General features: G+C 37.6%; 1 protein-coding gene across 1 annotated transcript; it reads left to right on the forward strand.

Moving 5' to 3' along the window:
- Positions 1 to 1,419: 1,419 nt before the first annotated feature.
- Positions 1,420 to 6,623, forward strand: Gos28 (golgi SNAP receptor complex member Gos28). The gene is made up of 3 exons (XM_045726407.2): positions 1,420 to 1,642; positions 3,649 to 3,784; positions 5,173 to 6,623. Exons 1-3 carry the CDS (start codon positions 1,434 to 1,436, stop codon positions 5,560 to 5,562), a joined length of 735 nt encoding a protein of 244 aa, XP_045582363.1. The 5' UTR covers positions 1,420 to 1,433; the 3' UTR covers positions 5,563 to 6,623.
- Positions 6,624 to 10,018: the final 3,395 nt, after the last annotated feature.

Here is a 10,018-nt window from a genome sequence, read left to right on the forward strand (position 1 = left end):
GAGGAAGAGTTTGCAGGAAAGTATTATAGGGGAAGGGGAAAAGCTGAGGAGAGAATTACAGAGAATTTGGCGGAGAGCATAATTAGAATTAGGAGGAGAGCATAATTAGCCAGAATTAGAGAAGGGAGAAAACTTAAACTCGGCTTAAACTCTGTTAAAAGTATCTTAGGAGTTTGCATTATGTACTATATATATATATATATATATATATATATATATATATATATATATATATATATATATATATATATATATATATATATATATATATATATATATATATATATATATATAAAGGCACGAATAACAGTAATTCCTTAATTGCATGATATTATCTTCTTCTGAAGCACATAACATCAAATATATACATGCTGTTCTTCAATTACAATTTACCCTAAATTTACAGCAGTGAAATAACGTTAGTTGATGCATATTTACCTGAATTTGCGTTATTATTTGTTTTGTTAACAAACTCTATACTGTGTCTAGCTCATTAATTACATAACTTGCTAAGTCAAACGGCTTGTTAAAATAGCTCATTAAGCGCGTGTGCATACTTCCCGCTCCCATGGCGAATAATGAATGATAAACTAACTGTCAACTAACTAGCAGTCCCCGTGGCGCAGTGGTAAGACACTCGCCCGGCGCTTTGCGAGCGTTTTGGCCTGGGTTCGTATCCTGGCCGGGGAGGATTGACCGGGTGCCAATCTTTAACTGTATAGCCTCTATTCACCCAGCAGTGAATGGGTACTATATGGCTATGCGAATGGCTATGCGTGCTAGTGGCTTTACAAGACTGTAAAAACTCCTGTATAAATAAATAAATAAATACAATAACTGTTCATTTACCGGTGTTGTATTAAAGTGGCGGGAACTCAACCAAACTGTGTCATCTATGAAATTTGTTGATCTGTCATACAGCATTTAGGCTTAACCATTATAAATAAAACAAAAAAATATAAATATAAATAGATATTTCTATGTCAGTACTAAAGTAAATTCATTTATATATTAAACTACAACGAATAAAAAATTCCGCGAAGGTTCAGCAGGAGCTGGACAAAGTTCCCAGAATACAATGGTTATATATTATGTTATCTGCTCAGGTTATATAAACTCGAAGATCATTCTTTGTATCATTAGTTCGTGAACATTTATTTTGTAATGGTAGATAAATGGAATTCATTCAGTAGTGAATATTTTGTATTTTTTGCAGCAAATACTTCCTCAGCAACGTGTAAAATTTACCCGCAATATATCAGTGTCACATAACTGATAACAACTAAATTAATTTTCATTTATTCAAACCAAAAATATATACATTTAACAAATGTATTAGGTAAATTGAATATTTTTTCATTATTTGCAATGTAATGACATGACATGAAGTGAAGTTTATTAAATGAATGTCGTTTTCAGGAAGCTTTTGGCAGATGGCTCATCAAATGTCAACAACACAGGATCTTCCCACAGCCGAGGATGTGAAAATGTCTTTTGAGGAGTTAAGGAAGCGTGCCCGGCAGTTAGAGAGTGAGATAGACGTGAAGTTGGTGTCGTTCAGCAAGATAGCGGCCAGCTATGGCACAACTGTAGCCTCTGGCACCAAGAGCGAGTCGGTGCCTCTCCTCTCTGGTGACCAAATGTAAGGCTAAATATTGAGTCTTTGAAGAAAGCTTTCTAATTTGTCAAACTATTTATCGTTAGGTTATTCTGAGTTAGGTTAAATAAGGGTGGATTTAGCTAAATTAGGTTAAATTAAGTTTTGGTTAAGTTAAGAGTCAACTGGGTTGTAATTAATTGGTCGTATTTGGTTCAGTTAAGGTTGGGTTAGGTTAAATTAAGTTGGGTTAGGTTTTTAAAATCTGTTGGCAAACTACCTTTAGTATGAAGATTCGTGTGTTTGCTGTTGGTATCACAAAGGTCTGTCTCTATGCCATCCCCTACAGAAGATTAGGGTATAGTTAAATCTTATACAGGCATTTTAAAAAAGTCCTTTTTCAAATTGTAAGAACCATATATATAATCATTAGGTTAGGTTGGGTAGGTTTGGTTTGAGAATTTGGGCCTTTGAGGCAGCTCCAATTTATATGAACAATATAAATAGGCACTGCCTTTTATGAGCCAATAGGCCTTCTATACTTGCTTCATTATTATATTTGTTACAACCCTATAGAATTGTGAAGACCATATGAAGATAATTGGTAAATATATCGTGTAATGCAATTTTATTGCATGACGATTACAGCAGTGGCATAATAACATTTGTGAAGAAAATGCATTTGCGTAGTTAGCAATCTTGAAACAATAGCAGGATTTGTTCATGTGTCAAGGTAAACGCCACTACATCCTTATAGACGTATTATATACATATTAGCATCATTTGTGTAAAGCCCAGACAGTAATATTTTGTGCACTTACGATAACTGCATTACCCTGTCAATCAACATATGATGATGATAACAGCACTTTAAGGGTTAAGGATTCGTGTTTAGCAAGTCATGATTCCCGTTATTTGGTTTGCTGTCTTTGTGGTTATAAATGATCCAAATTATTATTGACATTCAGTAACTTGCCTGCCTGCTCCCTGTGTATTTTGGAAAAAGTTTTTTCTGGGAGAGCTAATTTGGCTTCTTGGTACTACCTCTATAACTCATATATATCAACAACAGCATTTTCTTTATTGATGCTGTTTATATCTGTCATGCTCACTAAACATTAGGTCATCTGATATTATTCTTAGATCCTAAAATGTTGTTTGCATTCAATGACATTTGTTTGCACCTTGTCTCCTGTATGCAGTTTAATTCCCCCTCTTCTTTCCATATCTTGAGTACTGTAGCTGGAATGTGTTGCGTGTTAATATCATGTTATTTTCCATTGCCCATTGGAAAATATTATTGATACAGTATATGTTTGCAGATTTGGGAGTCTTCTGTGAGGAAATATTCATGCTGATTTTGGTATTGTCTACAAATGATAACAATAAGATGTGATTTGTGTTTTTGTTCATATGAAAATGAGAGAGCAGTGATGCAAGGACGGGAACTGAATATAGAGCTTTCACTGTGCTCAAGCTGGATTTTGTTAGGTTCACTGTTACTCTTTTGTGGTCTCAAAAGTTCAGGTTTCTTTACAAACTCATGTACAGTATGCAGCACACTAATTTAGTGATCAAGGGTGAAAGTGAATTTTGTTTAGTGTCATTTTGTTTGCTGATAGAGTCATATATGAGAGATCTTATCAGTCAGCACCACCAAATCTTTTGTTTTTTCCCATAGTAATGGTTCTCTTCCCCACTTCTATGCACACACTAACATTGGTTACTCATCCGTACCTAACATTTCCCTATCGCTTCAATGGGCAAAATTCTCATACCAGTTGTGAATCATATGTAGAGTACATTCTCATGAGATCCCTCCATACCTGCCTTCAGATGCCCAGCCCCTTGGGATGGACAGTAGAGTAATGGTCTCGCTTCATGCAGGTCGGCGTTCAATCCACAAATGGTTGGGCACCATTCCTTCGGACTGTCCCATCCCAAATCCTTATCCTGTTCCTCTTCCAGGTGCTATATAGCCGTAATACTTTCTCCTGATAGTTCCCTTCCCTGCCTTCAGATACACTAATTTTGATATGTTTTTCTCGCAGGTATGAGACGATTGCAGTTGAACTGGAGCAGTTGTTAACAGCCCTCACAGATATAAATGAGAGAATGAATACTTGCCCCCATGGATCATCCGTTGCCACCATACATACCTTGCAACGTCACCGAGACATTCTTCAGGCAAGTCAAGAACGTGTATTCTATAATCAGTTGACTGAATCACACAAATTGTACAAACGAAACCAAAAAATTATCAAGCTGTCATAACAAGGTTTCTTGGTTGTTTTAGTCCCCTATCTGAGCAGGCTATTTTGACGCCATTGTCTGTCAGGTAAACAATATGTTCAGAATTTTTTTTTTAGCTTCTTTTGACATTGTTATTAAGCATCCAGGAAACACGAAAATTCATGTAAAAAGTACCTACCTTTCATGTGAATTGAGGTGAGGTGAGGTACCGCTTGGGAATATCTTAGTCCATTTATCTTCATTGTTTCTCATTTTATGAATTTTTGTCGTGTCCACATGTTGTGTTGATGTGCCAATAGTGGTATTCATTATGTATAAATTTGGAAATACAGTATTGTATACATATATACAAGTATGTGTAAATCACAAAGAAATTAACAGATGAATAATGTGACAACTTTTGACAACAAAGGAAAATTAAACAAGAAATTACTTAAACACTTTTGTGTGTTGATTAACATGAAAGTGCTCAAGTAATTTCTTGTTTCATTTTCGTTTGTGGTTAAACATTGTCGCATATACAGATGTGTATAAATATACACACCCTATATTTATTAATTTTAAGTAGAATTATCTTTTCCTAGATAATTAACTGTGAGAGTCACTGCGGATATTGTCAGTTAATGATTTTCGTTATTATTGTCCAATTCATTTACTATTGTTGATAAGGTTATTATAGCTGTATGGATGTAATGGTTAACCAAATGTTGTTGTCTTGGTTATCAGTTTATAATTGCTTACTATGCAAATGAGGTTACTGTGTACTAGGGACTGCAGTTATTATAAAAGGATGATTTAGTCATTATTGCCAACACTTGAATCCCAGCCAATCAAAATTTACAGCAAAGGAGTGGGTTGCAAGATACATCTTTGAGCTGTGGTAGAAGCGCACGTTTACATCTAATGAGTGTACATATTACATTTTAGGCCTATGTACAGTACTTAATCACTATATACACACATAATTGAGAAGAACATTAATTTGTCACAAACACTACATTGTGTATATAAGTGAGGCAACAAAAACATCCAAGATCATAAAAGCCCCTCTCTTCCTTATCGCTGCCAGCAAGCCTCGTATCTTACATCAACGGGGACACTGACCCCACCACCCTGCTTCCCTCAACAGCCTGTTAAATCAGAAAGACACTGATATTTTTGTTCTCTTTTGGCATATCCCATCTCATAGGCAAGATGACAATTTTGACACACTTTAACTGTAAATTATTACTTTTCTGAGCTGGGTTTGTAGCTTTAATGTAATTTTTGTCTTATGAGCATGATTGTATAGTTCACATAGTTCATGATAATTATTTCCACAGGACTATACACATGAATATCAACGCACTAACAATGCCATAAAATCAAGAAGAGAGCGTGAGCAGTTACTTGGAAATGGAAGGAACAGTGGAAAGAGCCTAGCTGGGCTCTCTCGGCGAGATCTATATCTCAAGGAAAGTGAACATCTTGTGAACTCTGAAGGGATGATAGACGAGCAAATCACAATTGCCGTGGAGACGAGAGACCATCTAAAGAGTCAACGTGAAGCATTCAAGATGATACAAACTAAAGTGAATGATTTGTCAAACAGGTTTCCTCTTATTAACACACTCATGACAAAAATCAACATACGTAAAAGGCGCGACAGTCTCATTATTGGCACCGTTATTGGTTTGTGTCTAACGTTTATGCTTTGGTGGATGTTCTTCTAGCAAGACTGCAAGTCAGTCACTGATCAAATAATGAATAATTGTAAATATAAAGCACACATTGTAAAATGTGGGCTCTATATTTTCTTTAGATTGAAAATGAGCAGCAACACTAATGAATCCACTAGACAAGCTCTATATTAATAGGCAATGAACTGTTTGTTCATCTATGGTGAATCTAATTCATGTTCAGTAATACAGTATTTCAAGACTATTTTTGAAGAATACAGAGCTAAATGATTGTAATGGTCAAATGAGACTCTACTCTGCTGCCACTACATAGTATTATTGTTGGGGCAGTGCCAGAGTGCTCTGGTTACTGACCATGACGGTTAAGGCGGTGCTCTCGGTATTGTATTGTGACATTTGATGCAATACGTCTTTGTTTTAATTTGCACTTGTGGGTTGGAATATTTTATTAAATATGCTGATTTGCTTGTAGGTAAACATCCACTGTATGTGTGTGGCCATAACTGTGCAGATTCTGAATGAGTACTAAATTTGCATCTTTAGTGCATTGTTTGGACTTTAAATAATGAAAATACAGTACAGTATCTGTTATTCTATTATCTGTGGATGGTGGTCTTTTTCCTGCTCTGCTCAACTGTCATTCCCTTCTCTCAAAGGATTATAGATGTTAAGATAACTATTACTTGCAAGTACAGTATATTATCCTGATCATACCCACGTAATTAATGTATTTGCAAGTTACTGGGATCAGTCTTATCCCAATTATTTATTTCATAAGATGTACAGAAGCTTAAATAATACATTGAAGATACTACTTTAAGATGAGGGTTCTGGACCTTAAGATTGCATTACAGTATTATTAATGTATATATATTTTTGCTTCAACATTTTAGAAACACTGTACATACAGGTTGACTTATAAAGTTACACAAATTCTATACATCATATTACAATACCATATATAATAACTCTTCAAAGGAAGTAGAAAATTGGATGTTATGCATATGTATGTAAACTTGTGTACTGTGTATATACCTGGTACCAACTGTGTGCTTTGGGATATATTTATAAATATTAAAACAAAAATGGTTGGACTTTTTTTTTTTTTTAATGAATATGCCTTAAACTACACACACACTAGTGACTTATTTAATATGTTTAATCCTTAAGTTGCAGTTATCATCATACATTGTTTCCCGGGATAATTTTTTTTTCTACCACAGACTTTGTAAAAGTTCATAAATATTTACAATTTACACACAATGCTAATGTGGTTACATGTTGATTTTAGTCATTACCTGGTTTTATTTATTTATATATATATATACAAGAAGGTACATTGGGATTGTGAGGATACATAGCATAGTAATTACATTCTTGTAAAGCCACTAGTACGCGCAGCGTTTCGGGCAGAAACCATTTTTATGAAAATGATATTATACCATATATATATATATATCTCTCGACAAAACAAATCACACGGTTGTGATTTCTGTATGTATATCTAGATTACAACTATTATAGTTAAACCCATGGACTGGATAGTGGAGCGACGGTCTTGCTTCTTGCAGGTCGGCATTCAATTCCTTGACTGGCCAAGTGGATGGGCACCATTCCTTTTCTCCATCGTGTTCTAAATCCTTTTCTTTTTATCCCTTCCAAGTGCTATATAGTCCTACTGGTTGGGTGTTTTCTCCTGATAATTACCTTGAATTACTCATAATTTTGAATTGAACATTATGTACCAGAAGCTGTGATTGTCATATCCATTTCTGGACATTAGCAGATAGGATAACAGCAAATGTGTGCACATATTACATTATATAGTAAGCCTATATACAGGACTTAAATATTTGTTTTATTTAATTTAATTCATTGTCGAGGGACAGGAAGCCAGTGTGTATTCATACACGTTAGGCTTATATCGAGGTCCTGCCACCCAAAAGGTCACATTATTGACCCCACCCAGGATGCAACCCCACAAGAAGTTGACTAACTCCTGAGTACCTACTTACTGCTAGGTGAGTAGCATTAGGTGAAAGGAAATTTGCCAAATCATTTCTGTCCTGCTTGAAATTCTCAATTATGCGTCAAGAATGAACCAGACTGTACTACCGGTACTTTGTAAGCTGTGTGTAATTTAAAGTTTATTCCACACATTCAACTATAGTGATACAGCCTTTCCCGTAAATGAGACCGTAAGCAAAAATGTATCCCAAGAGTTCATAGACACAACATCCTCCTCACCTTGCTCTCTCAATGTGTTTGATATGAACTTTTTTCTTTTGACATTTTCTTACTTTTTAGCATGCAAATTTTTTTATAATAAATTTCTTTTGCTCACAGGCAGAGGGCAAAGTTCATGATAACTACATTTAAGAGGGGTAAATGTACGAAGGTGGTGGTGGCAGGGGGGTAAACAAAAAATGCTGGCCATGTTAGGTCAACAGGCAAGAACCAAGTAATTTCGGTAACTTGAATCTTCAGGTAATTACAAAGGAATTTATGTTCAGTGTTTTTGAGTTAGCATATAAATGACAGGATTAACAGGGCTGTGATAAAATCAACATTTGAATGTGTTCGTTTTTTTGCATTTCTGGCAAGAAATTCAGCTAACTCGAATGGGATGTTGGCCCCATAGAATTCAGATTACTAAGCATAGATATAGTAATTGAAAAAAATGCAGTTTCAAAAACACTAAAGAACTATCTTATCAATGGTCTCATATCAGCATTTTCTACTGATTTGTGCAGTCAACATGAAACTAGTAAAGATGTATTCCTATTCTTTATATATGTGGTGCACTCCAGGATCAGCAGCTACTGGATAGGCTCAACTTTCAGATGAAGTAAAGCTGTGAATATATGAATGTTCATGCACAGTAGAGATGCGAGTAGCAAAGCTGCTAACCCACGGCTTTGGTTCTGCTTCTCTCTCAGCACCCCTCTCATGAGCTTTGCTGTCGTGGTGTGGGGGGGGACTCACATACAACTTCCTGGGGCTGGTTTGGATTGCCTCAGCCCCCTCTACTGGCATTCTAATACTGGTGGTTTCTTATCAAAGCCGGATTTAAGACTAATTTTGCTGGGTTCTGAGCCATGTTGGAAAATATGCAGACACAGCTGCTAAGGAAGCCATTTACACTTGTTCTATACCCCAAAACAGTATTTCTTTTTTGGATTTCTACCCAGTCACTCATTCCACAACCTTGGTAGGGTCGTTGGTCTGGCATTACAGGTAACAAACTGCATACAAAGTAATTGTCAAAGAAGGCACCAAGCTGGGAAGGCTATGTAGCACCATCAAATGTGCGGGATAATCAGAGGGTGCTAAATATCACTGAGGATGCTAATATGAGAACAGAAGCGCATAAGGCGAACGATAACAAAAGTATCCGATTCACCAAGAATTCTATAGAGGGACAAGTGACCGTGGGGGACGGTCGGAAAGCAAGACACGCTGTCACTGGTCACTGTTATGGTGGTCATCAAGAACCTGCCACGTGAAATGTAAGTAAAGGGACGACGAGCAGATCAAGACAGGAAAGGGTGCAAGTCCGAGAGTCCACATGAGTGGGCTCACCAGAATTCAGAAGAGACAGGTAAGAAGGACGAACGGTTCGAGAAGGCGACGTCGGGTGTTTGTCAGAACATCACCCCAGAGGGTATGTCGACAGTTGAAATCACCCAACATGAGCACCGGCTCTGGCAAGGAGTCCAGGAGGTGCTTAAGATCAGGAAGGGAAAGCAGGACAGTTGGGGGGGGGGGGGGAGAAAATGGAACAGACTGTACAGTATACCATTTACTCACAAAAACCCGGGCAGCAGAACAAATGGATAGGCAATGGAAAATGTAGGGGGACAAAGGGAATATCAGAATGAATCAAGAGAGCAGTAGAGTTATATGCCCCAGCAAGTGCTGAGGAAGGGGAGGGGGATGGGGGGGGAGAAAGGAATAACCAAGAAAGTGACCAGGATGAGCACCAAGCATTGGCTCCTGGAGATAAAGTGGTGATAACTGTGTAATAACCTCAGGATCAGCAAAATCAGGGTTAGGGGGCATGGGGTAAACTTAGTAAGGATGGAGGGAAGGGAGCAGGAGGACAGACCAGAGGCGGAGGAGAACCAAGAGGGGCAGCCAAGGACAGCAGCAGGAGGGGGATAGAAACCAGGGAGCGCACCTCAGCAAGGGCAGAAACCGAGAGGGAATCGGGGGCTAAAGAAACCTCCATAGCCGGGAGAGGGGAGCCGACCACTGAAATGGGAAGGGACGTAGGGATAAAGTCAGACGTGGGGAACGAGTGTGCCCCTGTACCCACCATGGAGCCACAATTAAGAGGATAGGACACTCAACAAGAGACAGGTCTTGCTGGGGGGACCCCCCCAGGGTTGTGTTGTGAGTATACTCCCCACAAACGCCACCTTAAGAACCATCAGTCCGTCAAAATTGGGTTCAGTGACGAAAGAAGGATTGACAATAAAAGCGTCCC

This window comes from Procambarus clarkii, chromosome 71 (genome assembly GCF_040958095.1).
Source record: "Procambarus clarkii isolate CNS0578487 chromosome 71, FALCON_Pclarkii_2.0, whole genome shotgun sequence".
NCBI lineage: Eukaryota > Metazoa > Arthropoda > Malacostraca > Decapoda > Cambaridae > Procambarus > Procambarus clarkii.

Excerpts from the sequence above, each read along its gene's own strand:
- Gos28 (XM_045726407.2), top strand. The coding sequence starts at position 1,434 with ATGGCTCATCAAATGTCAACAACACAGGATCTTCCCACAGCCGAGGAT. Across the intron at positions 1,643-3,648 it reads CTCCTCTCTGGTGACCAAAT|GTATGAGACGATTGCAGTTG; the intron begins GTAAGGCTAAAT and ends TTTTTCTCGCAG. Across the intron at positions 3,785-5,172 it reads GTCACCGAGACATTCTTCAG|GACTATACACATGAATATCA; the intron begins GCAAGTCAAGAA and ends TTATTTCCACAG.